General features: G+C 47.8%; 1 protein-coding gene across 5 annotated transcripts in view; it reads right to left on the minus strand.

Annotated features, from left to right (window-relative positions):
* Window positions 1-14,926: 14,926 nt before the first annotated feature.
* Window positions 14,927-27,935, minus strand: part of COL15A1 (collagen type XV alpha 1 chain) — a 107,737-nt gene continuing 94,728 nt past the window's right edge. For all 5 annotated transcript variants that reach the window (XM_053204889.1, XM_027039532.2, XM_053204890.1 and 2 more), the window contains 7 exons: window positions 24,891-24,955; window positions 23,407-23,535; window positions 23,200-23,259; window positions 22,401-22,460; window positions 18,457-18,642; window positions 17,032-17,147; window positions 14,927-16,009 (listed from right to left, as the gene is read on the minus strand). In XM_053204889.1, the coding sequence (XP_053060864.1) occupies window positions 15,796-16,009; window positions 17,032-17,147; window positions 18,457-18,642; window positions 22,401-22,460; window positions 23,200-23,259; window positions 23,407-23,535; window positions 24,891-24,955 (830 nt within the window). In that variant the 3' untranslated portion in view covers window positions 14,927-15,795. The remainder of the gene's footprint in view (window positions 16,010-17,031; window positions 17,148-18,456; window positions 18,643-22,400; window positions 22,461-23,199; window positions 23,260-23,406; window positions 23,536-24,890; window positions 24,956-27,935) is intronic.

The raw sequence follows: 27,935 nt of genomic DNA on the forward strand, positions 1-27,935 counted from the left end.
TATGAGGGGTTAGTGCTGAGAGGAGAGTACTATGCCTCCCCTTTCCTAGGGGCTCTTTCAGTCCAGCTAGTAGGCCCCCCACTGCCATTACCACACCGGGCCCTGGCAGGTGTGCACCTCCTTCGTGCTCGGGCCTAAACATGGACATGAATCCTTCCCCCGGCTCTTATCAGCCTAAGAAAGCACAAGAACACTGTGGCTTCTGATGCTGCCAGGGGAGGCTCCCTTTCAGGATTCCCAGGCCCTGTCCTTGCCCCTCTGCCATATGACACCTCTGATGCCAGCCAGACAGCAGTATGGCTCTGCAGGCTCCTTGCTCAAAGTCCTGATTTCCAGCCACTTGCCATCGCCGTGTGAGCAGTTCCACCCCAAGGTTTGGAGGGGTGTTCTCAGGAAGAATGTGAAAATTCACTATTAAGCCTTAGGAGTCTAGGCTCAAGGACACTCCAGGCAAACTGACTCCTGAACTTAGGCTCCGAACATTGTCTCTCTCAGCATAGAGTATGTCCCAGAGATTAGCGGAGACTGAAGTCCCAGGTTGGAGTCAGGTAGTTTGTCAGTCAGAATCCCAGCTGAACAGGTGACACGTACAAATGGGGTAATTTGAGGAGCGTTTGATGAAAAGACTCTTTTCAAAGGGACGGCAGGGTATGGAGAAACCACAAGGGAGAATGCAGAAGCCCAAGGCTCACGGAGGCACCAATAACAGCAGCCCAGCCTGAATGGGTGCAGGGAGGAGGAGCTGCGGGAGTGTGGAGAGGGGGGCCGTGTAGGGAGCCACTTGACTGGAGTGGTGCTTTTCAAGGGAGGGATGCAGCAGAGCCCAAGACAGGAAACCCTGCAAATAAGTACCCCGACCTCACACCCCTCCCTCCCTTCCATCCGGAGCTACTGGGCTAGCCCAGCTGGAAGCCAACATACAAGGGAACCCGCCGCTGTACTGCAGATGCTCTGCAGGGCACAGAGCCTGGTGGGTCTGGAGGGTCAACTGACCCCCAAAGCCTCACTGTGAAAAGTGAGGGGCAGGGCGATGGGGGCGCTGGTCTTGAGTAGCACAGCCCAACAGTCAAGATGGGGAAACACCAGAGATGACAAAAACACACACAAGCAGTCGATTCAGGGAGACCACCCTCAGACCATGGCAATTCAGAGGTTGAGAAGGCCATTGGGAGGCCGGGGCACGTCCTTGATGGCTGAATTCAAGTGTCCTGTGTCTGAACGAGGACAGAGGCACATCTTTGCAGAGATATTTTTGGCATGCAAGAATCGAATTCATTTAGCAATTTCACTTGCAGCAGCAGGTTGAAATTTCTCATCAACTGTTTTCAAGGACATTTAGAAGCAAATGTGCAGCGGACACTCCGTGATTTACTTTATGAAGCAGTCTTGAGTGACTTAATGGAAAGATCCTGGTGTAACAATGCAGAAGACCTCTGTGTTAGACTTCACTTTGCCTCAAACTCACGAAAGTCCTTTAAATCACTCTCTCCCCCTCTCTGGGCCTCAGTTTCCTTTTCTGCAGTGTGACAGGGTTGGCTGCGATCTGTAAGATCTCTTCTGATTCTAGCATGCTGATTTTCTTTTTTTTTAATTTTTTTTTTTAACATTTATTTATTTTTGAGACAGAGAGAGAGCATGAACGGGGGAGGGTCAGAGAGAGGGAGACACAGAATCTGAAACAGGCTCCAGGCTCTGAGCCATCTGCACAGAGCCCGACGCGGGGCTCGAACTCACGGACCGCGAGATCATGACCTGAGCCGAAGTCGGCCGCTTAACTGACTGAGCCACCCAGGCGCCCCTAGCATGCTGATTTTCGTATAAACTGTATGACACATCGGTCTTGGCAGTGACTTTTTGGAGATAGAAAACCAGAAATTCCGGCAACAAAAGCAAAAATGAACACGTGGCACTACACTAAATGCTAAAAACTTCTGCTGGGCAAAGGAAACAATCAACACAGTGAAACGGCAACCTACGGAATAGAAGATATTTGCAAATTCTATATCTGATAAGGGTTTAATATCCAAAATATATAAGGAACTCATACAATTCTACAGCAAAAACAAACAAAATAAAACCCTAATTTTAAAAATGGGCAAAGGACCAGAATATACATTTTACCAAAGAAGACATATAAATGGCCAAGAAGTATGTGAAAAGGTGCGTGATATCCCCAATCATTGGGGAAATGCATGTCAACACTACAATGATATATCACCTTACACCTGTTAGGATGGCTATTATCAAGAAGACGAAAGATAACTAGTATTAGAGAGGATGTGAAGAAAAGGGAACTCTTGTACAGTATTGGTAGGAATGTAAATTGGTACAGTCTTTATGTAAAATAGTATGGAGGTTCCTTGGAGAATTAAAAATAGAACTACCATATGATCCAGCAATCCCTCTTCTGAGTATATATCCATAGTAAATGAAATCAGTACCTTGAAGATCTGTTTGTGCTCCATGTTCATTGCAGCATTATTCACAACAGCCAGGACATGGAAACAGATTAAATGTCTGTCGATGGTTGAATGGATGAAGAAATTACTGGAGTCGCCTGGGTGGCTCAGTCAGTTAAGCATCTGACTTCGGCTCAGGTCATGGTCTCATGGTTCATGAGTTTGAGCCCACGTCAGGCTCTGTGCTGACAGCTCAGACCCTGAAGCCTGCTTCGGATTCTGTGTCTCCCTCACTCTCTGTCCCTCCCCTGCTTTGCTTCTCTCTCTCTCTCTCTCTCAAAAATAAATATTTAAAAAAAATTTTTTTTAAAGAAATTACTCTGTGTAATTTATGTATGCACACACACACACACACACACACACACACACACACACACTGGAATATTGTCCAGCCTTTAAAAAGGAGATCCTGCCATTTACAACAACATGGATGAACCCGGAAGACATTATATTAAGTGGAATAGGCCAGACACAGAAAGAAAAATACTGCATGATCTCACTCACATGTGGAGTCTGAAAAAAGTCGAATTCATAGAAGTAGAAGGTAGAATGGTGGTTCCCAGGGGTGGGGAGGCAGAGGAAATGGGGAGATGTTGAGCAAGGGGTACAAAATTGCAATTACGAGGTATGAATATGTCCTATAGATCTAATGTACAGCATGGTGACTATAGTTAATAATATTGTATTGTATACTGGAAATTTGCTCAGAGTAGATCTCAGGTGCTCTCACCGCACACTCACACTCATACACACACACACACACAAGTGGTTACTATGTGGAGAGATGGATATGTTAATTAGTTTAACTGTAGTAATCTTTTCACTATGTATATGTATGTCAAAATGTTGTACACTTTAAATATACACAGTTTTATTTTTTTAAAAAAGAACCAGTCCTGACATACCAGCACAGCCAACTTGGCAGCCACTGTGTGATTCCATTTTGTAAGTTACAAAATTGTTTCTTTGAAGTCTCTCTTTAACATTGCTCCATTTCTCTGATGCAGCAAGAAGGCAAGGGAAAATAATTGCTTTCCAGTGGACTCATGCCCATGAAAACAAACCCAAGCGTACTGCTGCTAAAAAGAATCCAGTCTGCCACACTTCCTATTTATTTGGCTTTGGAGAACTGGACAGAGCAGAACTGAGGCAGGCGTGATACACCGTATTGAGTCATCATCACCTGAAGTGGCTTCCACCTCCCAGAGCCTCCTGCTGGCTGGCGAGAAGGCAGGGCCTCCGTTTGCCACCCTCCCCTCCATCCTACTTTTCTCCACGGAGGAACACGTGGCGCTCGCTGCCTCGTTACAATTCCTGCCCACAACGTGCATTTCTTGTTGGGTTAAAAAAGAAAACAGACCCAGCCTCCGAGTGCGCACGCTTTCTCCGGTTCCTGGACTGCATTCAATCTGACTTCCTGTAAGACGGATCTGTTGGGTTTGCCTGCCTAGCTCCTTTATCCGACTTGTTTAAGAGAAACAGCACTCTCACCTCGTTCGTGTAGAGATCTGGTTGATTCTGGTGGGGCTGCCAGTCGCGGAGTCCTGAGTCCTGACCCCCTCCCCACGCGATGACGCAACCTAAGCCTGACCAATCACAGAACCCCATCCCGCAGCCTCGAGACTGAAGGAGGAGGCTGGTGGAAGCTGGGACTTAACCTCAGGTTCAGCACGGGGAGGGGAGAGCAGTCTTCTCACTGCCTTGGCACAGCTGAGCTAAATAACACGTCAGGAGTTTCTGGTGGCCATGCTTCCTGTACTCTGTCCTCGCCAGGGTGAAGGCATCCCAAGTAAGAGAAAATGAGGCCGGGGCACAGAGAAACGTCAAGATGAGGGAAGCAGGGGGACGCCCGAGTGGCTCGGTCGATTAAGTGTCCGACTTTGGCTCAGGTCATGATCTACCGGTTCGTGGGTTCAAGCCCCGCTTCGGGCTCTCTGCTGACAGCTCAGAGCCTGGAGCCTGCTTCCGATTCTGTGTCTCCCTCTCTCTGCTCCTCCTCTGGTCACGCTCTCTCCCAAAATAAATAAACATTTATATATACACATATATACATACATGTATACATATATGTATGTGTATATATGTATATATATGTATATATGTATATATATATGCGCTGAGTGAAGCAGGAAGAGGGATGAGAGTAGAAAGCAAAAAGCATGACAATGGCCCACCCTTTGTCCAAATACCAGTAACCCCCCTTTTCTAGGTATGCTAGGGTTAACTGGATTTCTGTCCCACAACTAAAGAAGCCTGAATAATACAGCAATTCGTCCCTGTAAATGGAGACTTGTGAGTAATAAGGTAATGGACCCTAAAATGTGGAGCTGGCTGGGGCAAGGGGGTGCGGAGCCACAAGGACTCCCCTTTCCTGGGAGGAGAAGCTGGTATTCCAGGCCATGTGCTGTGAACAGCCGGTTAGATGGTCACTGGCTGTTACAAGAGGTCTATCCCAAAAGATGCCAGGATGTTGGAATGGGTTGTCTGGGCACTACCGAAAAAGATGCTTCCATCAAAGCTGGGTTGTTTGAAAGTGGAAGGATCAGCAGACAGATAAAAGAGCAGCTCTTTCTCCTCACGGCAAGATTCCATGGGTGCAGAGAGTTGGCTGACCATTTTCCCTGAATAACTGCAAAAGCAGAAATCTGTGGCTGGGAAGGAAGGTGCTGGAGTAAAGAGGAAGCATCTCATCTTGACTGGAACACGGCCCAGGGCCTGTGTAGACAGACCTTCCTCATCACGTGGAGCTTCAAGCCAGCTCAGGCCAGGAAGCTGAGCCCCCAGGAAATGGACGCTTCTCTGGGCCTGGGTGAAGGGCAGAGACTCCTCCACTATGGGGTCCAGTTTGCCGCTGCTCGGTGGAATTCTCCCATGTCTCCCAAGAGGCAGGACCAATAGGAGCGTGGAGGAATTTGCCCCTCTGCCAGAGAAGTGAGTTTTTGCTGTCGCTGTCCAGAAGGACGAGATATAGGTTGTTGGCAGATGACAACTGTAATTGCTTCCCCAATCCAATTTTTTTAAATGCAATTTTGCAAACATATATGGAGTTAACATATCATTTAGTCGTAAGTGGCAGGAGTATGAGTATGTCCACTAGGCTTCTCGGTTATGACCTGATTAAGCTAGTCAACTAGTCAACACATATTTATTGAGCACCTACTAAGTGGCAGATACTCCTGGGAATACAATAATGAAGAAAACAACCAACCAGCAGTGACTTACGACTCGCGGAGTCATTTCCGTACCAGGAAGTAGGGACACCATCCAGGCAACCGTCCAGGCCCAGACCCCAGGAATCATTCTCTGACTACGGAGCCCTTTCAGTAGCCCCCTCCTAAATCCAACCCAAATGTCCCCACTTCTCACCACGTCCTTGGCTTAGCCATGGCCCAGGGCATCATCACTTCGCTAAATCACCGCAACAAATTATGAACTGGGCATTTGCCTCCAGCGTTCCCCCACAGTCCATTCAGCACGCAGAGGTCACAGTGGTCTTTCCAAAACAAAAATCAGTTCATGTGCTGTCAAACCTAACAGATCTGTTGCGAGCAAACATCTAGAGAATAGCGTCTATGTCAATAATAAAATGAATGCTAACAGCAGGAGGCACGCATATGTCAGTGAGACTCTCTTTGTTGTATAGGAAGAGTCGGTGCTGGTTTTGTGTTTTTGGACAGTGGAAAATAATCATAATAATACATTCAGTCGTATCATTTGTGGCCTCAAAAATAATAAATAAAACCAGTTCATGTCGCCCTCCTGTTTAAAACCCAGTAGCTTCTCAGAGCAACCAGACATAAAATCCAAACAACTTACCTCCGTCCTCAGGAGCCTAGGTGATCCGCAGCTGCCTCCGCCCCATCCGCCCTTGTCTGGCTCTGTCTTCTCCCTCACTGCCTCTTAATTAAGGTCTTACCAGCTTCTTTCTGCCCCTAAGATACCCCATCTGAGTTTGCATCTCGAGGCCTTTACATTTGCTGTTTCTTCGTCTTGGGACACTCTTCCCCAGATCTTTGCAAGCCCACACCCTTTCCATCGTTCAACGGTAACAGGATACTCAGTGGGCTTTTTCTTGTTGTCCAGGAATTCCAGCTAAACCCCAGAGATGAGGACAAAGAGGCTCTAAGCATTCTCCTTCTCAAGTGAACTGCCCACACTAGCACCAGACTCTGCTGGGGCTTACTGGAAGGTGTCAGAGTGTCCCTACCAGCTGCCCTCCATCCCTCCTTTCTAATCTTCATGAGATGACTGGGGTGGAGGAAAAGAGGGGGTTAGAGCCAGAATCCTCTGCCTTGTGGGGACAGCAGTGTTTGTGGCGAGGGGTGACCTTCCCCCAAGCCAAATACTGGGGAGACGTCAACGAATCAGCCATAGAGATGGGGTCCCTGATAGACCTGCTGTTCCCAAGCTGATCATCATTTTCGGACTTGCCGCTGGACTTGTGTGAGTCCGGGAGAGGAAGCGTGGCACTGTTTCCAGCTGGGAGTAGGGGGAGAGGGGGAGTATACTGGCTAGGAGGGAAGGATCTGTGGTTGGGCCAAGTGAACACTAAGGGAGGTAGTTGGGCTCGGGTCCTCCAGACGACACACTAGTATTTGAATGCCCGCCACAGAGAGGGTGTCAGTGGCCACTGTTAGCCGGAGGAGCGGGCACAGCCAATTTAGAAAGAACAACAGCTGTGGCCGTGTGAGTAAAGACACTCTTGTCCGGTTTCCTGTCCCTCTGCCCTCCCCAAACACACTGGGAGACCGGGAGTGGTATCTCAGAACCTATCGCCCTCCTTCCCCATCTGCACTGCCAGCAGCCAGGACCCAGCTCAGGAGAGGCAGAAGAGATTCAAACCATTTGAGACTGATTAAAGTAGACTTTTAATCCCCAGGAGGTCATGAAATGCACCTGCATCTGTCCTGGGCCCCTTTGCCCTCCAGGTACATTTCTCACCCTTTCCCAAACTCGGGGGTGGGAACTTGATCCTGGCAGGCCATGCTGCACAAACCACTGGGTCAGCTGGTGGATGGGGGGTTGAAAAGCAGGAGGAAGGGACACGTTAAGGCATCTTCCTCCACCCTCTCTGCTTCCAGTGTGATTTCCGGGTATGAGGTCTCCTTCCTTTATGAGTCCAGGCCTAGCATGGCCCAACTTTTGCTGTTTGCTCCTGGCCTCTGGGCTTTGGTCACATATCCTCCTCCATTTGTCTCACTTTTGTTAATATCTGGATAGCCTTACTCTGCCTTGCTTAGTTCTTAGGTTTTTCTATCACTTGTGTGACTCATTACAGCAAATTTCCTGTTTCAAATGCTTATAAAGTGTTTTTGTCTTCTGCATGGACCTTTACTCATATACTTCCTGAGAGGTTTATAAGGGCCTATCCTGTAAAGGACTGTGCTATAGATATATAGCATAGTTTGGGGACAATATTTGTAAGAAATCAAATTATACCTTAAGGAAGACATCTGAATACACCCGTTACAAACATCCCGACTCAAATGCCATCTTCTCGGAAGGGTATCTCAGCATCCCCTCCCCCAACCATATTCCATTACCTTATTTTGTCTTCTTTTAGCAATTTTCACTACCTGAGTCCATCTTATTTATATATTTCTTTGTATTTGTGTAACTTATTTTCCCTTCTGCTGGAATAGAAGATCCTTGAGGGCAGTTACTCTTTCTCCATACCCCTATGTGCTCAATAAATGATTAACAATTGACCACCATCAGGGCCTGGTGGACTGGGATGTCACCCAGAGACCCTGAACTTGCAGCAGCTGGATGTGGTAGCTGTGATGTCACTTTGGGGGTGAAGACACCTTTAGTGTATGTGAAGTAAGGCATTCTTAGAATCGTGTGTATGGGAATTATATATACAGAGAAAGTCTCCCACCCAAGAGGTAGGATATAAAGGGTCTTTTATTTTACTTGCCAATATACATTTTCTTTCTTCTGTAGCACCACCCTTTCTTTGAGGAATCTCTCTTTATCCCAGCCATAACTATCTAAGAATGCAGAATGGGGAAAGACAGGCAGATTTTTTAATAATCTTTTAAATTGCACTTGTGGTTAGAATATTCAGGCTATTTATTTTTTTGCATCAGTTTTGATCATTACATTTTCATAGCGCGTTATATCTATGTTTTAAAAATTCATACCAGTAAATTTTATATAGAATCTTTTAATTTTTAAAATGGCTTCTGTTGGGGCACCTGGGTGGCTTAGTCCAGGTCATGATCTCATGGTTCGTGGGTTTGAGCCCTGCATCGGGCTCTGTGCTAACAGCTCGGAGCCTAGATCCTGGAGCCTGCTTCGGATATTGTGTCTCCCTCTCTCTCTGTCCCACCCCCGCTCACACTCTGTCTCTTTCTCTCTCAAAAATAAACATTAAAAAAAATTTTTTTTAATGGCTTCTGTGTCAGCGGTTTATAGACTTTTTCATTATAATCCGTGATTCAGTGAACCACTTCAATCCATAGATAAACTCTTTTCAGCTCAGGAAATTCTCTCTCTCTCTCTCTCTCTAACTAATACTTCACTTCTGGGGCGCCTGGTTGACTCAGTCAGAAGAGCATGCAACTCTTGATCTCGGGGTCATGAGTTCAACACCCACACTGGGTGTAGAGATTACTTAAAAAAATACTTCCATCCATTCGTCTTTTTGATTCTATGACTCCTGTTACATAAAAGTTGGACCATTATATCTATTTTCCCTCGTCCTATTTTTTATCTTATAAATTTATCTTTTCGTCTGTGTTCTGAGGGGATTGTATGAATTCTTATGAGTTTATCTGACAACTCACTAAGTCAGTTTTCAATAGTATACGTACTGCAGTTCTATTTTATTTGGGGGCACGCACAATCATTTTGCTTTCAAGGATTGTTTCTTGTTCTCCCAGCATCCCACTTCATGCCTTCTCTACCCTCTGACTTTTCACTGAAATGCAAATTTCAACTGGTTTAAAAGTTAACTCCTGCTTTCTGTCATAATTCTTCTTAACTGGCTCTGATTGGTGGTCTGGTGCCATTTTGAGGCCGCACCATCTCCTCAGATGACTAACAAATGCTTGTTATTCGTTGATGTTGAGAAAGTATGAAAGTCTATCCTGAAGAGGACCGGGAGCTCTTCTGAGTGCCGTGAGCAAGTGCACAGGCCATCGTGAGCTTTCCTCGCTGCTCCGGGCACAGGTTTGTCCCCAGCCCCTGCTGGCACGGTCCTGTGGAGATCAGCCCCTGGATGGGCTCACGGGCAGGTGCTGCCTTGCCTGAGTTTGTCAGATAGGCGCTCTCACAGGGTTCGCATCCTCCACAAATTCTCAAGGTTTCTGCCTGGTAGGTGTTTTTGAAACCAAACCCGTGTGGCTTCCCATTAGACTGAGCCTGGGTCAGTAGGTTTAGCAGTTGCCGGGCCCGTAGACCTCCAACCTCCGACCACAAGAGTCTACGTAAGAGCTTTCTCTGGCAGCCTGCGCCCCTCTGCCTGGGCCTGGCCAGTCAGAAGTCCTGGCATTTCATGCACCCCTGCTTTTCAGTGACTGATGGTGCAGAACTACCACAGCTCACTTGCCCCTTAGGTGGGAAACTCGGAGGTGCCTATTCACTCCGTACTGGCTCCTAGAGTTCCTAATTGGAGAGCATGACCTGGTCATCCACAGTGGTGACTAGATGCCCCTTTGCAGCCTGCCATCCCTTCTCTGTCTCACTTCCCCACACCCCTGTTGATGTGTCCTGGGGCCACTTCCCACATAAACAACTTGCAAATGAATGCTTATCTAAGGGGGAACCCAAATCAAAACACGGACGGACGGTGTGTGGCAGGCTCTTCAGGAAGTTCTCTCTTGGGGCGCCTGGGTGGCTCAGTTGGTTAAGCGTCTGACTTCGGCTCAGGTCCTGCTCATGAGTTTGAGCCCCGCATCAGGCTCTCTGCTCTCAATGCAGAGCCTTCTTTAGGTCCTCTATCTTCCTCTCTCTCTGCCCCTCCCCTGCTCTCTCTCTCTCTTGAAAATAAACATTAAAAAAAAAAAAAGAAAGTTCTCTCCCCTGGTGTGGAGGGGGGGAGCTGGAAGCCAGATCAGCCTAGAGGTGTGAGCAGCAGTCCCAGGGAAGGTAAGAGAGGAGCCAACATCCCATCGTGTCTCAAAGACCAACAGACGCAGCACAGCACAGTGCCCCAAGATATTGGTTAAATATTGTGACATCGAGAAGAATAGAAATAGCCATCATGGAAATACCCAGACTTTGAACTTCCTAGCACTAACTTTTATGGCTTTTTCAAATTACTGATGTTGTTGTTGTTGTTGTCGTCACTACTACTGAAGCATTCAGTCAATATTTGTTGAATGAGTGAGTGAATGAAGAAATAAATGACTCCCAGGCTACTGGCTGGGTGGCGGTGCCATTCACTGAGTGAAGGACCAGAGGAAAAAGAGCATGTGTGGGGGGAGAGGTGGGGCAGGCAATCTCCCATACAAACATCGCAGATAACAGGGCACTCTGGGTACTTTCTGGAACTCAGGGTGCTGGGCAGGCCTAGGCAGGGGAATAATCAACTATTTTATGGTCATCGTAGCACGTGCTCCTGCCGATCAGGAGGGATCCAGCCCCAGTGCCAGAGCTGAATCCTGGAGCCCCTACAGAGCCAGATGATAACATCTGAGTTGTTGGATCATGGGGAGGAGGAGCAGAGGGCGAGGGTAGCCAGAGGCTTGGGACTCCTCCCCACTTAGGGGCGTGGGACAGTGGATATACACCAACAGGTATAGTTGCACCAGTGTGTACAGGTTGAGCCCAAGCCCTGGGCTTGAGGTCAGGCAGAGAAACCAGATTAGAAGACACCATCCAGCAAGGCAAGACCTCAGCTCCTGAGAAACCTGAGGGCAGGCCAAGGATAGTGAGCACTTATGGATGCTTAGTGTGAGAACCCCCTTTCTAGAGTTTCCAACAGCTTAACTCAATAGAGGGCAGGTCCTATTACTATCTTTATTTTGTAGCTAAAGCAACTGAGCTGCAGGGAAAGGTTGAATGTAGGGGACAATCTTCAGTAATCTGCCTATGATTACAAGACTCTTAGAGGGCAGAGCCCAAATTCAAACCCAGACCAGGGCCTGTCTACACTCCACTGCCCTGCAAGTTGGAGTATCAACTGGAAAGCAAAGGAAAAAGTCGGCCAGTGGGGATCTGAGAGCTGTGAGGGACTCAGTGGTGCCTCAGTGACCCAGGAGCTCAAGGAGTAACCAGAGAAGTGCTTCTCCAGCTGCTAGCTTAGGCAGAGATTGCACAGATACACTTGCCTCAACTGGTGAGGTCTCTGTGGAGTTGGCTGGGGGAAAGGAGATATACATGAGATCTGAAATAGTCTGTGGCATGAGAATGAGTTCAGTGGGTTTGAAAAGTGGGAGCATCATCTGTCTTCCTACTTCCAAATCCAAACATAGTCCTGGGTTCAAAATCATTATTCAAAAAGTACTTCTGGGGGCTCCTGGGTGACTCAGTCAGCTAAGCGTCTGACTTTGGCTCAGGTCATGATCTCACGGTTTGTGAGTTTGAGCTGCACATCGGGCTCTGTGCTGACAGCTCAGAGCCTGGAGCCTCCTTCGGATTCTGTGTCTCCCTTTCTCTCTGCTCCTCCCCTGGTCTCTCTCTCTCTCAAAAATAAATAAACATTAAAAAAAAACTTTTTAAAAGTATTTCTGAACAGATGAATGAATAAACAAAAGACCTACTTGATTTTTCTCCAAGACCTGATCTCGTATCTAATCTTCTTAAAATCTTCCCAAGGTGTGCCAATTGCAGAATCAAGTTCAAATGTCTTCTTCCAGAATTCAAGGCCAGTGTGATCTCACCTCTATCATCCACCACCACACACCCCACACTCAGCCCTTCCCTGGTGCTGTGTGTGTTGGAATTTTTATTGGTTTGCTTGTTTGTTGTTTTCTCAACTTTCTGAGTCCCCGTTTTCCAGTCATTGTAAGCCTCACGTTTTGGGTGGAGGATATGTTCTTTCTGCACAACTCATCTTGGGTGGAGCTGCCAATCCCACTTACAGGCACACAACACAGGTGGGACTGATCGCGTCCTTTCCAGGAAGTACTATAATCCCAGAGGGGAGAGGAAGTCTCTTCTCTGAGGCCAGTCTCTGGGGTGGTGGAGTAACATACGCCTGGAGCTGTCTGGGAACAACCTGTGCCACACGGAGAACTCTTGTTCCTCTCTGGAGGGAAGGAAGCCAAGTACAGAGAGAAGCAGAAGCAAGAGAGCAGACACGCAGGCACACACACACACACACACACACACACACACACACACACACAGAACAGACTAAGTGACCACATCACGAGTCTGTTGCATCCCCCGCCCTTCTTCCTGGTTTCCAGAGCCGTTCCTTTTTGTTTGTTTTATGTTTTTTGGCTTATGAATTCAACTTGTGTCTCCCTTACCGATGCGTATTCAGCTCTACTGTATTGCTGACAGTTCCCTGAATTCCGTGCTGTCTCCTTCTTGCACTCTCTACGGGTTCAGACAATGTAGTGCAAGCCATACGAAGTCCAGTGGGTGCAGGAAATTGGAGAGTGGCTCTTGGGATCCATCCTCCTCCTTTCCTCAGTTCCCCTTCAGACACCACCACATGGCCACGTTCAGCTTGGCAGAGAGTATCACCCTGGACCTTCTCCATGCTTTGTCTTCACCACCTCCCATACCCTCTCAGTCTCTTGGCTCCTCTTTGCCCTTCAAAGTCTGTCTCCTCACGGGGCCTGGCCCCTCATATATGTTGACATCTGCTTCCGTCCTTCTGGTTTTGCTTCTGGACAGGGGAACTTAGACACTGTGCGCTTCAGACCTTGATGCTCTGTGGACTCAGGGCAAGTACCCAAAGGCCTCCAGCGCTGTAAAGATGAACTACTGGGGGCATAGTTCCTTCCCTATTATTCCTGAGAGAATTAGCCCGTTTCCTGGTCTTGAGGTACATTCAGGAGTAAGCAAAGGCTTAGGGACCTTTCAGCCTCTGTTTCAAGTATGTGCCAAGCACCTGAGGTGTTCAGAGGAGGAAGAATACAAACGGCAGACAGGTTCAGGGGACTGGGGGATGTCGAGGACGAAGCAGAGTCTGCACTGGCTATCAGCGAGCGGGCGAGGCTAGACGTAGACTGGTGATGGCTATCCCAGGATGGGGTGGGCCGTGAGCAACGGTCTTGCAGAGGCCTATGTGACTCACTTAAGTAACCATGAGGAGACCGGGCTGGTAGCCTTTGGCAAGTGACAGGAAAGCTGATGTTCACTGAAGGGTCTTGATGCCCAGGATTTTAACCATCATTCTCCGAGACTGAAAGGGCTGGGGTTGATTCAGGGCCTCTTCCAGGAGGGCCGGTTGGTTATACCTACTCCCATGGAGAAAGAGGACTGGGAAGCCAGGGCATACAACTCAACCTCCCTTCCGGGAGCTAGCAGAAGGAGTGTCTGCTCCTTTTCACTCTCCCTGGCTGCTCTGTGACCTGTAAATATTGTCCTGCCTGCTCTGTGACCCAGGCCCATGGTAGGCTCTGACTAAAATGGATGACATCTTCACTTCATGACCTCAGGAGCCTCCTGTCCCTCTCCTGTCTCTGTTCCTGTCTGTACCAGGCACCTCCCAGCCCCCACTCACTTGGTGGATGGGCTGGTCCTCAACAATCCAATTCTGGGGCTTTCCAACCTATAGCTGTCTTTTATTCCATGACTCATTAGAGATTCTCATCACTCTTCCACTTAGGAAGCCCCTAAGTGAGGTTATGGGCTGTCTCCTTTTATTGTTTTGTCCTCAATTTCCTTCCTACCTCAAGGACTATTCGGGTGGATTCACGTTGCAGAGCTTCTGGGCCAGCCCAGCTGAATGGGAGGAAGTATCCCAGCATGCCCCGTGCCTGGTGATTCTGCTTCTCTGCAGGGTCAAGCCAAGAGCCAGAGCGCCACAGACTCAGAGCTGGAGGGAGCAGACAGGCGGCCTCGTGCAGTGGCTCCTTGCAAAGATCTGACACAGACCACTCACCAGCTGGGTGACCCGAAACAAGGGACTTCCTGAGCCCTAACTTTTTTTCTCCATTTATAAAGTGGAGCTAAAAATACCTACCTTGCAGGGCTATTAAGAAAGGTAAATGGGCCTTATAAGAAGTCTGATGTTTAATAACTGGGAGCTGATATGGTTATTTTATCCCAACCTCCTTGAAAAAACAAGGCGGGCTTGCCCAAGGTCACGCACTGCAACAGTCATAGTTCACCCTGTTTTCCTCGCTGGGGTCCTTCTGCCCTACCCCATGCTGCGCCCTCCAAGTGGGAGACAACAGGCAGGGGTGGAGGAGCGTGACGGGAAATGCTCCTGTTCTCTGATCATCTCCCAAGGGCTGTGGAGCAGTGGCAGGGTTAGCAAACCCACCCCAGGGCCACTTCCACATCAGTGGTGGAGAATAAAGGAACTAGGGGAAAAGAGCCAAACAGAAGAAAGCACCTGGAAAAGACGTTTTTATGTTCACTTACATGGAAAAAAATCAAAGCATATAGCACAAAGATATATGTGTCTCAGAAAATTCATCCTCATGAACCTGTTTGTTCAACGCCGTTATAATTCGAGAGTTGCCCCGCGAAAGTCATGAAATCTGGGGCAGAGGGTGGGGAGGGCCTGCCAAGGGAAAGGTAGTCTTACACATGATTTCTTTTCTAGTTTCAGATAATTTGGAGTTTAACCTTTTCCAGCAAGTCGGAGTTATATAAACAGATGCCATACTAAAATACTGTGTAAAAATCTAAAACTCCTAAAGTATGATGGCAAAAATATTTTAGGAAATAAACATTAGGGTCTGGTAATATCAGAAAATACAAATAGGATCATTTGAGCAGTTCTGTGTCTCTGTATGAACAGCAAAGGACGGATGTATATTATGGATGTATGAAGAATAAAGCATTCGGTCTGCACATAACTTAGGGGAACATTTCTAAACACTGACTTTGTGAGAAAACATGAAGGACATCTTACACTCAACAACAATGGTTAAAGGAAGAAATTACTTTCTGAAGGATGCAGTGGGCAGAAAGCCAAGGCCTTTGTTTTCAACTCGCTCTTAACCGTGCTGGGATGTGTTCACACTGCATGGGGTCTCCTGCAGAATCTATAGCACCGATAGATGGATCAGATTTTACTTTTGATCTGAGTCCTTTCTGTCTTCAGTTTTGAGTGTATTGAGGTATGTTTTCTTTGGCTGCTGTTGTGACGGATGTGTAATAAACAATTAATATTTACAACATTTAAACATTTTCGATTTCAGTGTTGGCTCTTCACATAAGAAAAATTGGAAAACTCTTAAGAATCATTGGAGGGTCATTACTTCCTAGCATCTGTCATGAAACTGTTTTCGATACACAGAACAATTAGCCTATTAGCACAGCTATATGCTTTCTGGTCCAGAATCTTCCCTGTGCTCAGTGGGGAGGCCAGTCCCATGACCGCCATGTCGGCGGTTCGCCACGCTTCACAGTACTTATCCACAAGACGTACTCCATGGGTGCTGGAGCCGTGCCAGATGACCTTCTGGGGCCTGCAAAAGAATTGTGCCACGTTACTTTTGACATGTCACTTCTTTGTGGCCTATCCCATCGGTGAACAAACTGGCCTAAGTAATGAACCAAGTCAGACTCCTGAGTCCTTCATGGTCTGGCCCCACATCATGGTCAGACCCCACCACTTGGAAAGTTGCTCTTTGCGGCTAGCTGAGCATCCTGTATTCCGACCAGACCCAGCTCGGACTTTCTCAGATCAGACTCTCCACTTTTGTGAATCTGAACCTTTGCTCATAAGGTCTCTTAGCCTGGAGTAGCTTCTCTCTCATTTTCAGATCAGTGACCCCTTCTCATCTTCCAAAGTCCATTAAATGCTTCCTTTTACAGGAAGCCCTCTTAACTGTCAGCCCAAACAAGAACGAATCTTTCCTCTGTGCTTGTGTCATCTTTAACTGTTTCTCCATTTTACAATCCCAGTGTTCTGTCCAGAATTGTAGCTGGTTCGTGTCTGTCTTCCCCTGTAGACCATGAGCATTGTAAGGGCATGGGGTCATGTAGTTTATTACTGTGCCTTTCAGGGGGGGCATCAGGCCTGGCATAGGGTAGACACTGAGGAAAGCTTTGCCAGTTCATTCTGATCTTAATGAGCACACGTATTGAAAGAATTAGAGCACAGCTCCCACAGCACAGGGTTAAAGGGTCACTAAGAACAGCGTTCCTTACCAGGTATCGAGTGCCTACTGCATGTTGGACAGTCTCATACTTACCATTTGATGCTCACAGCACTCCTAGGGGATAGATGTGATTATTTTGACCATTTTACAGACGAGGCAGCTGAGGCTCAGAGAGTGGGAGAACCTGGAAAGGTCCTTTATTAAGGTACTGGACTCAGGTCCCCTGGCTGCAAGGCCAGGACTCTCTCCATGGCCCTCAGCTGGCTCACTGAGGCTCAGTCTAGCAACAGCCCAGAGGGGCAGCTGGTAAAAGCATCGCATTGTTAGAATGTCTCTTAAAACAGTCTATAGCCCCATATACTTTGAGGGCTTCTACCTTTACTTACCAGGAAGGATCTGTCATCACATCTCGGCCATCAAACGAGTATATTGGAACATGTGTATTGAACTGACCTCCGTGGCCAGAAAAAATTGAGTCCCAATTGTTGAAAAGTACTTGGCCCTATGGAGATAGAAATGCTACATTGGAATTCTTCTGCCATCAGCCTGCAAACGGACTGGCTATTTATTCATTCTTCAAGGCCCGCACACCACCTCACACCAAAGCCACCAGCCCCAATCCCAGAGCCTGGACAGAGGGGGAGTTCAGGAGCTGTTTGTGGTTTGAGTTCATCATCCATCCCTGAACCTTTTTGGTTTTATGGTCCTATTTCTTGTGGTTGTTTCTCTTATCATATGTGTATGAAGGCTGCTCCCCAACCAAAGTGTGTTTCACGTCTTCACTAATTTTTATCTTAAAAATTTTATACATATACACCAAACTCCAAATCTCTGCCAGGCCTGTGTCAATCTACACTGTGGGTGATACAGAGATGAATCTCTTACTTCTTTTCCTGAAGGAGCCCGGTTGCCTTCAGTTATTTGTATTCCAAGAATAGAAACAATTTGGGTGAATGTGGCAGAAGAGAACCTCAGGAGAAGGGATGGAAAGTGCCAGCTATGGGGTCAGGATGGAACTTGCTAGCCTCAAGGTACCAAACTGGAGCACTGGGGTCACAGGGACTTAAGGGTCTCAAAGCACTTTTGAGATATGGGGAGAGGTCAGGATCCAGGATGGGTCTGAGCAGTAACTGAGCTGTCCCTCTGTAGCCTTAAAGGAGCCGGCTATTTCCATGGAATAACGGGAGGCCTACAAGGCCCTGCCTGGCCAGTGAAAGGGGGCAGAGAAATGTCTGGCAGGTTTGGGCAGCTTAGATATGCGGAGAAGACCAAAGGAGGGTGCAGGATGACGTGGCTCCGCTCTGGGACCAGTGCTAAGTAGCTCTTCTCTGGTGCCATCCAGTCAATGCCCTACAGAAAGCAGCCTCGGGCGGAACTGACGGCCCTGGACTGAGAGTCAAGGAAAGGAATTCTGGTTGGTAGTGACTTCCGGGCAAACTCTTTTCTCCCTCTGAGCCTCAGTTTCCTCATCTGACAACCTGAGGAAAGAACAACTCCCTCTTTTATTGGAAGTATCTGTTAAGATAATGGATATACAGTAAACATTTTAAGAGCTATGTAAGTGAAAGAGGGGATTATTATTCCTTCCTTTTGTCTGCCCCAAGAGTCGTACTGTCCAAGGGCCACTGTAAATACAAGGAAACTGAGGCACACAGAGGTTAAACTGACCCACACAAAGTCACATAGCCGATCAGAGGCAGGTGAGGTCTTGGACCAGCACACTTCTGATGATGTCAGGAAGTGGCAGTTGCCTACAGACTCTGTGGAGACCAGTGTGTCCGGGGGACAATGGGAAGAATATTTATTTTTACCTTGAGGTTCACTATTGGAAGGCTATATCTCTCTGCTTTCCTCACAACCGTGGAGAGGTCTTGCAAATGGGACGATAAGAATGCTCGATAGGTGGACAACAGTCCCGCAGCCCTGGCCTGCTGGAAGCACTGAAAGTCAGCTCGAATGTCTCCAGAAAATGGCGTGTTCAGAGCGACCAAGTGCAGCTGAAAAAGGGAAGTGAGAGAAAAGACAGTGCAGTTAGTTAAAAAGCAAACCCCAACCCCACACCCATCTCATGTTCCTAGTAAGATCCCAGACTTGCTGGGATGGAAGGCGCTAGAGGTCATCATATTCAGCCTCCACCTGACAGTGGCATTCCAGCCCCAGCCTGACCATCTCCAAGGCAGGAGAGCTCAGATCCCAGGCAGGCCGCTTCAGCTCTCTGAACAGCTCTAAATGGTGGAAATTTCTTCCACATATGAAACAAAAAACAAAACAGAGCACTTCAGAGATCTGAATCTAGTGTGCAGGCCATTTGCTGGAAGCTTCTGGGTATGTCCTAGTTCAGCTTCCAGGAGGGTTTTGCGTGGCTCTGGTCCTGGATCCCAGAGCTACACCAAGCTTTCTGACCTTGCCCTTTCTTCTACTTCCCCAGTAGGCCTGGGGCTGATTGTGAGAGGCCCGGAGGGAAAGGCACTGAAAGGAGAAGGTCATGACATTTGTAGCTAAGACTGCTGGGCAGACCCTTTTAGAAACTAGGGGTCGCACAGTAATTCTAGCCTTGCATTCCTGCCACTTTGGTCAGCAGCCAAAATAAAGGTCCTTCCATAGTCTTGTTTTCTCCCACACTTCCTCCCTCAAAACCCATCCCTCGTTCCCGGCCTTTGTGCTGTGCCCTCTGGAATAATACATTCTGTGGCATGTGTCCAGGAGTGGTCCTTTCCCTCCTCGATGTCACCTCAGGAGTGGCTGTCCTCTCATCAGCATAGAGCTGGGAGGGCTGGTGCAGACCCTGTGCCCAAGTCTCCAGAAAAGAAAAATATTTCAAACGATCTCAAACCAAAGGGCATGCAAATGAGCCCTGTGTGGCGAGGTGGGAGGTGGTCGGTGTTTCTCTCCGCACATCTGCGCTGTCTCTCAGGTCTGAATGAGACCCGGCACCAAGCGCCTCTGTGGCCCAGCACCAAGTGCCACCATATTGGCACTCTTCTGCTCCTCCAGCATCCACCCGGTTGGGCACAGCTTGCCGTGAAGTACAACATCCAGACTGCTCCGCGCAGTCCCTGCCCGTCTCTGGACCTTCTTCTCCATGTCACCATCCCCTTCCTGCCCCATTTTGAAGAGAACAGACTCCAAGCTCGCAACATCCCCCAATTTCCTTCTTTTTATTCATCCTTGTTTTGCCTGTATCACCAGGCTGGATAGGGGTCCAGGTCAAGCACACCACCCCTTCCCACTGAGACAAGACTTCCCCTGCAGCCCTCTTAGCAGCAGCCCTTAGCATGGGGAGGGAGCTACAGCATGCTGCTCACTCACCACGACCATCTCCAGGCCACCAGACTTGTAGTCTCACATACAAACTCTGTCTTCCTCCCTCCCATGTATCTGCAGACTGTAGCACCTGAGGCAAGAGGCCCTCTGGTCTCATCATCTTCCAACCAGTGGGTTTCTGGTGGCCACACCCAAGGGCAGTCACAGGAGGATGGTGTCCCCATACCAGGGGACACCTAGGAAAGGTGCAGAGGTGAGCACAGGGCTTCCCTGCCATGCCTCCAATCCCACCTGTCTCCACTTCTCTTTCCTTAAAAAAATACATAGAGAACTGTCTGGAATGATGGCTGTTTCTGAATGGTGGGACTGGGGGCTTTGGTGCCCTCACGTCTATATTTCTCTAAGTGCCAGAACATTTTTTATGACGAACACGCTATCATTTTTATGAAGACAAGAATGTTTCAACAATCAAATGTTAAAAGGGTGATTCTGTGGATGGTTGTAGTTTTGGTAAAGTTACAGCCATGTCCCGTTTCCTTCTCCATTCTTTTTATTTATCGTCCAAATGTTCTAAAAATACAGATTGCTTTAGAATTTATAAAATGTTATTTTAAAAATCCTTCAGCCGCTGCCCTAACTTCTCCCCTTCACGGCTGAGCTTTTGGTAGGGTTACCTACACACGCCTCTCTTTCCTCACCTCACCTCCCATTTATTCCTCAAGCAGAGGGAATCTCGTCGGCACCCCCTCACGCTCCAGAAATGCTTTTCTCTGGCTTCTAAATTTGGAGAACACCATTTAGTTCTTTTGATGGACCTCCTGGAAGCATGTGACGCGGCTGGCTTCTACCTTGTTTGGCATTCTTTCTTCCTCTCTGGCTATGGCTTCTATTTGTTCTCGCGTTTCTTCCATCAGTTCCTTTTGCTTCTGCTCCTCACAGTCCAAACTCTTCTCAGGGTGCAGATTCTCTTTTGGGACTCCTAGCGCCCTCCGTCACCATTGCCAGGGCTTGGCTGAAGACTCCCAGATCTGTATCTCCGGATAAGGCCCCTTATCTGCCTCCCTCCGGGTGGCCTCCACTCAGGTCTCCTACAGGTGCCCGCACTCAGTGGGCCCCGGATGAGGTCCTGCCTGACAAGTAGCAGCACTGCAGGAAACCCATTTCTGGTGGCTGCCGAGCCCCTGGCTTGTTTTTCGAAAATGTCCCCACAACGCTCGCTAAAAAGAGTGGCCTTAGGTCATTCAATCTCCTTCTCTTGGCTGCTGTTGATCTGGCTGGGAGTGGGCAATTAGCCCAAGGGGACCCATGTAGACTACCTCTCCCCAGACTCTGAATGGGGTGAGGTAGCACTGGGCTCTGCAGCTGCAAGATCACATGGGGCGGAGGCCAGGATCAGCGCCATGGCAACCCAAAGTGGTGTGTGCAAGCTTTGTGGATGGAACCTACATCTGCGCGTTGGGGTGGGGGCGGAAGGGAGGCGGGAAGAAAGACCCTTGCAGGAGCTGGTCTGTAGAGGGAGAGGAGCAGACTAATAGCAGGGACAAAAGTCCACAGACCCAGTTGTACTTCCTGCAGTTGAGTGCCAGGAGGTTCCTGCAATTATCTGAACAAAATCTTCACGTAAGCTAGTGAAGGAAAAGGGTCAGAATTTTAATTCCGGTAACAAAATGATCCTTGGGAAGGAAACCAGCACCACTCAATTACCCAAGCAGAAACCTGGGCATCATTCCTGATTTCCCTCATCCTTGCTGCCCCGTTTCCATACCAGTGACCTAATCTGTCACTCTCCTATCTCCTTAATTTCTCTCCAATCTTCCTACTTTTCTACATGTTCACTGCTGTGATCCTGGTTCAGATAAAACAACAGCCACCTAACTGTCTTTGGGCCCCTGGTCCTGTTCCCTCCAACTCATTTGTACACTGTAACCAAGATAATTTCTCAAATGCCAATCTTATAGACCCTTTTCTTGTTTAAGACCCTTCAGTGGCTGCCCAGTGCCCACTGGAAAAAGTCAAAGTCCTTAGCTTGGCTTACCAGCTCTCGATGACAAGTCTCTGCCTTCTGCAGACTCACCTTCTCCCTTCTCTACCTTGAGCTCTGCCTCTTCGGCCAGACTGACATACTTAAAACTACACATAAGCACACTTCTCTCTCTTGCCTCCCTCTGTTCCAAATCCCCTCTGCCTCAAATGCCCGCTCTCTTCCCCCCACCTGGGTCTCTCCTTCTCTCAGCTCTCCTTTAGGCCTTAGTGTAGAGGTCACCCCCTCTAAAGATGCCAGAATTCTTTGATGTTCCTCACACCCCCAGGCCCCTTTGTTGGCCTCGCCCCAATGACTTACCACACTACTGTAACTACCTGTTTTTTTGTTTGCCCCTCTCTCTAGTCTAGATGCACCTTGAGGGTGGCAACTGTGTACCACGCACGGGGCCTAGCACACAGTAGACACATAGCTCAGCATCTGCAGGATAAATGCATGAATTATACTTACTGCAGGCCTCTGGTAATTGACACTTGACAGAGACATCAGTGGAGGCTGTGGCTGATGGGGCTGTTATGGGAAAGACGAAAACAAACAGTCCTGACTATGCGTTCAAACTGTTCTTCAGAGTACACGGAGGTTCAAGAGTGATGTCTCTTGAATAGATACTTTAAATAGCTTGCCATTGTTTTGGGGGCCGCTCTTAATTGCCAAGAGTTTCATGTCCCCATGCAGAAATGATCCTCAGAAAGGGAGGGGATATTCTCAAATCTTTTACAGAGAACACTGAACCAAGGAAGAGGAAGACCCATGTTTCACAGTCAACACATTCACTTAATAGAACAGTCAACTCTTCAGAGCCTCGGTTTCCTCAGCTGCAGAGTGGGGATGACAAGGCCTGCCTCAAAGGGTTGCTGTGGGGCTGAAAAAGGGACAATGGAAGCTGCCAACGTTCTCAGGCAAAGAAATCTCAGAGTGCAAAAACTAAAGGGCTCTTCTAGATTGCTTATGCCGGCCATCATTTCACAGGTAAATAAACTGAGGCTGAGAGTGGGCAAGCGTCTTGCCCAAGAGGATTCAGCTATGATGTGGAAACAGCAGCTCTCCTGCCTCTGGGTCCAGTTCTTCTGCTCTACTAACGAGAACATTCTGTTGGCACTTGGCAACCTCTGGGCTTCCACCAGATACTAAACCATGCAGAGCTGGCTGGCCAGAGCTTGGAGAGCTTGGCTCTGGACAGCAAGGGGGACTCAGAAGCTGCTGCTGCTGAGGGAGGGAGCTTGAGCAGTCAGGCAGGGCAACCACTCACATTGCTGGAGAGCGCAGGAGGCGGCGGGCTGTCCTCGGGAATGGGGATCAGTTCTCCCAGCTTAAGGAAAACAGGACATTGAAAATGAGACATCAGCTAGAAACTGTTGGGCTATTTTCAAAACAGAAAAATGGTGCTTCCAGGGGTCGATTGTTATTTTTAAGAGGGGATTTGGAGGCATTTTGTTAAGAGAAGCTTAAAAATTACCTGCAGTTTCTTCCACCCATCTCGGACACGAATAAAGAAGTCCGTGCTGTCCCTCAGGTAGATGAACGTCCCTTCGATAACCAAATGTGCTTTCTGCAGCATATCATCCATGCTGCTAAATGCCGTAACCTGTCAGGAAATTTTAAATTCCAGACAGTGCAGTCACCATTAGAGCGGTGGTACCATCTGAAAAATCGGCCTTTGCAAATGCAAACAGGCGCCATCCCCCGAGAGCCAATGAAAAGGCTCACTGTGCCTTAGAGAGACATGTACCTTGGTTAATAACCAAATGATATTCTTTTCGAGGAAACGAAAACATGAGTTGGCTTAGAACATAAATCGAAACTGTAATAAATAAATGAGAACAGAAAGATAATATTCAGTGAGCGCAAAGACATTAAAAAGCTGTAAACAGAGTTATCTTTGTGGAGTCCTGGCATTAGCGAAGTCGCGGGTGAGCTCTGCGAAAAGCACACTTCCTTTGTGTGAGCCGCTTAGCAGCACTGACATTAATTGCGTTTACCTCATGCTACTCCTTAAAGAGTTTCAAGTTTGTTTTCATTTGGAATAAGAAAGGCAAGCCAATGAGCGATGCCAGTTAAGTTTTGAATCCGTTTTGCCCAGCTGGGTAGTTGTAACATTAAATACATGATAGAAAATCACGGTCCGCAATTTGTCTAGGAAATGGCCGAAGATTAGACATCCATCTTGGCAAATCCAGGAGCAGACATAGAAGCTGCAGAAATCTATCGAAAAGCATCAAGTCTTAAAGAAATTAACAGTCCAAGAGAGCTTTTACTTTTCGTTTCAACTGAGAAAGATTATAAAAAATTAATTTTCACCTAGCCTTGAAAATAATGACTTTGTGCAGCAAGATGGCTCGGAAATCCCCCAAAGGCGCCAGATATCAAAATTCCATCGTCTGCTGGACGGTTTTTTCATCTGGCAGCCCAATTTTCCAGTTAAATCCAGCCAAGATCCAAGAGCATTCCCAGGACTCCTGACATCCTTGTGAGGTATTTGTCCCTCTTCCTGTGCATCATAATAGGGTCTGAGTGCTACCTCCCCCCTGCGCCAGTGGTGTGTAGGGTGATGAATGTGCAAGAGCCATCCTCTGGCAGGAGAGAGAAGGCTGAATTGCCCAGGGCCAATCTGACCAGCACAGGACCTGCTGCCATATTGTTTCTACTCTCGTGCTTATGTTTTTTGATGTAATACAATCGGTTACTGTTACAGTCTAGTGAATTAAGGATCAGGAGCGTGGAACCAAAATCATCAATGGTTTTGTAGTCTGTATCTTTTTACTTAATAAGTCACCTATAGAGGTAATACATGCCCTCCGAATGTGGAGTTGTACCGATTCTATTGCCATGGAAGCCTAATTCTTACATAAGAAGCGTGCCGGCCCCTAAATGCTACAGCTGAAGTTCTAAGTAAATCCACCCAGAGCAGAAGAGAGAATACACACTGATAATAACACTGACCAGGTTTCTGGATCCGGGAAGCCCTGGCTGTCCTGGAGGGCCGGGTGGGCCCGGAAGGGCCACAGCTAAGACAAAGCAGAAAAGGCAAGTTACAAAAAAAGAACGCTCTCTGAAAAGTGCCTCAGATGTCTGCTGGTCACTGAGGGGAGTGTTCACCACCCCATTCGGAGCTCTGCACTTTGCAACTGCATCTTGTAGGGGGCTGTGGGCCCAGCCTGGGACTCTGCCACATTGGCAGGTTTGGGAAAGATCTGGGATTCTTGACTGTAGCCTTGCAGGAAGCCACGCTAGGACTTCTGGGTTTTGTAAGTGAATAAATTATTGGTGCTTCTGTTGTTTATATAGGTCAGTCTGTGCTGAGTTTCCAAATATGTCCTGACTCACACAAGTTACTTCACCCTAGAGACAAGCCAGTAACTGCTACACAGAGGCCAGCAGGCTCAGAAAGAGGAAGAAAGGTGCTGGGGCTGCAGGAGGACGGGGTAGTGCAGCGACAGCTTCGTCACCTGTGAAATGTAAACAAGCGTTTCTCCTTCACTGGGCTGAGGTGAGAACCGAGAAAAGATACACACTACATAGCACTCAACCAGGGGCTCTCAGCGTTTGAAGAGTCAGTGCCCTCTTCCCCTAGAACAATGCACATGGCTGTGCTCTCCTTCTACCTCTGTAACCTCCCAAAATCTGCAAAGCTCTTGGCAGTGAAGGATGTTTTCACAAGTCCCAGTAAAATTACTGTACGAGATTTTCCAAGTCACGTAAACAGGTCTGCAGTTCTGGCACAGGACCTGAAAATCACGACATAGGTGGTGAACGTCTAGTGAGGGGAGGGTCAGAGGACTTGGATTTGGACCCCAACCTCGTCTCCCACTAGGATTTGTGACCTCGAGCAAGTCTCTAACCTCTCTGAGCCTCAGTGTCTTCATCCATGAAATGAGTTTTATAGTAATATCCATTTCCTCTCCCTCCCGGGGTTGCTGTGAAGATTAAATGGGATAATTGGTATGAGAGCATTTTGTAAACTGTGGGTTGTGGGCATTACGTGAGGGGCAATCCTTCAGCGAAGCGAGGAGCCGTGGGCAGCATCCCATACAGAGCTGCTATGAACAACCGATTCTCCACGTCCTGTAATATCCTTCCCCCTCCTGCAACTCCTGCTCATCCTTCAAGGTTATGTTGGCACCTGTGGTTTTATCTGCCTAGCACCTTCCTTTTTTGTAGGACTAGTATCCTCACCCTCTCTTAAGATCTTCCTCATCCCCTCTACCACCATTTGGATTCAGGAGGCACTGCCTCGTTGTTATGTGACCGCACCTTCTGGCCACAGGTGACTGGTCCAAGGTTGGGTATCTGGGCCAGGATGGGTTAGACAGAATTCGATCCTACGTCCTCCACCCCAGGACCTCACAAACTAACACCAAGAAGGAAGGCCAAGATTTCTAGCTGATTGTGGAAGCTCTGAGTTGTCAGTAACCATATTTCCCTTCATGCAGAGGATGTGGTCTGTGGTGAAGAAGCATGAAGCTAGCATACAGAGAGAAGCCATGACAAGAGATGGCCAGAGAATCCTCACAGGGGTTGAGTCCCCGGTTCCGGCTGTGCCTGAGGTCCCGCTGCATGCCGGCCCCTCCAATAAGTTAATGATTCACCTCCTTCACGTCCAATAAATCTCCCTTTTGCTTAAGCTAGTTGGAGTTACATTTCCTTTTTTTTTTTTTTTAATTTTAATGTTTTATTTGTTTTTGAGAGAGAGACAGAGACAGAGAGCAAGCAGGGGAGGGGCAGAGAGAGAGAGAGGGAGACACAGAATCCAAAGCAGGCTCCAGGCTCCCAGCTGTCAGCACAGGGCCTGATGCAGGGCTCGAACTCATGAACCCTGAGATCATGACCTGAGCCGAAGTTGGATGCTTAACTGACTGAGCCACCCAAATGGCCCCCACCCATTTTTTATTTGAGGAAGTGAGGTAGCTATGGGTAAGGAGAGTTTTTATAGAGTTAGAATCAGTGCTGGTCCTCAAGTCCCTTAAGGGCCAGGCATTGACAAAGCAGTCAAGGAGTTTCCACCCACACATGAAAAGACGTTCCACACCATTAGACCTCAGGGAAAGGCACCGCAGGATATCACTGCACGTGAATGAGTGATGGCTGGAATAAACAATATAGGACAATAAGAAGTGTTGGTGAAAATGAGGAAAGCCTCGAAGCTTTGTGCACTGCCAGTGGGAACGCAAAAATGGCACAGCCACTTTGGAAAGCAGGTTAGCAGTTCCTCAAACAGTGAAACAGAGTGAACATACATTCTTCCACCCAGAAATTCCACTCCTGGGTAAACACCCAGGAGAGCTGCAAACATATGTCCACACAAAGACTTGTGCATGAACGTTTACAGCAGCGTTATTCTTTTTTTTTTTAATTTTTAAGTTTATTTATTTATTTTTGAGAGAGAGAGAATGGGGGAGGGGTAGAGAGAGAGGGAGAGAGGAGCCTGATGCGGGGCTTGGACTCACAAACCATGAGATTATGTTCTGAGCCGAAACCAATAGTCAGACACTTAACCAACTGAGCCACCCAGGCATCCCTACAGTGTTATTATTAATAGCCAACAAGTGGAAATGACCCAAATGTCCACCAACTGATGAATGGATAAACAAAATGTACTATGTCCACACAGTGGAAGATTATTAAGCCATAACAAGGAACGAAGTACTGACACAGAATACATCATGGAGGATGCTGAGTGGAAGAAGCCAGACACAAAAGGCCACACATTGTTATTATCCCATTGATAGGACATGTCTAGAGTAGGCAAATCCTGAGAGATAAAAAGTAAATCTTCAGGTGCCCATGTCTGGGGGGAGGAGAGAAAGAGGACTGAATGCTAGTTGGTGCAGGGTGTCTTTCTGGGGTGATGAAAATGTTCTGGAATTAGAGACAGGTGATGGCTGCATAACCTTGTGAATACATTAAAAACCACCGAACTGTACACTTTAAATGTGTGAATTTTATGGCATGTGAATTACACATCAATTTTTTAAAAAAAGGAAAGAA

This window comes from Acinonyx jubatus, chromosome D4 (assembly GCF_027475565.1).
Source record: "Acinonyx jubatus isolate Ajub_Pintada_27869175 chromosome D4, VMU_Ajub_asm_v1.0, whole genome shotgun sequence".
NCBI lineage: Eukaryota > Metazoa > Chordata > Mammalia > Carnivora > Felidae > Acinonyx > Acinonyx jubatus.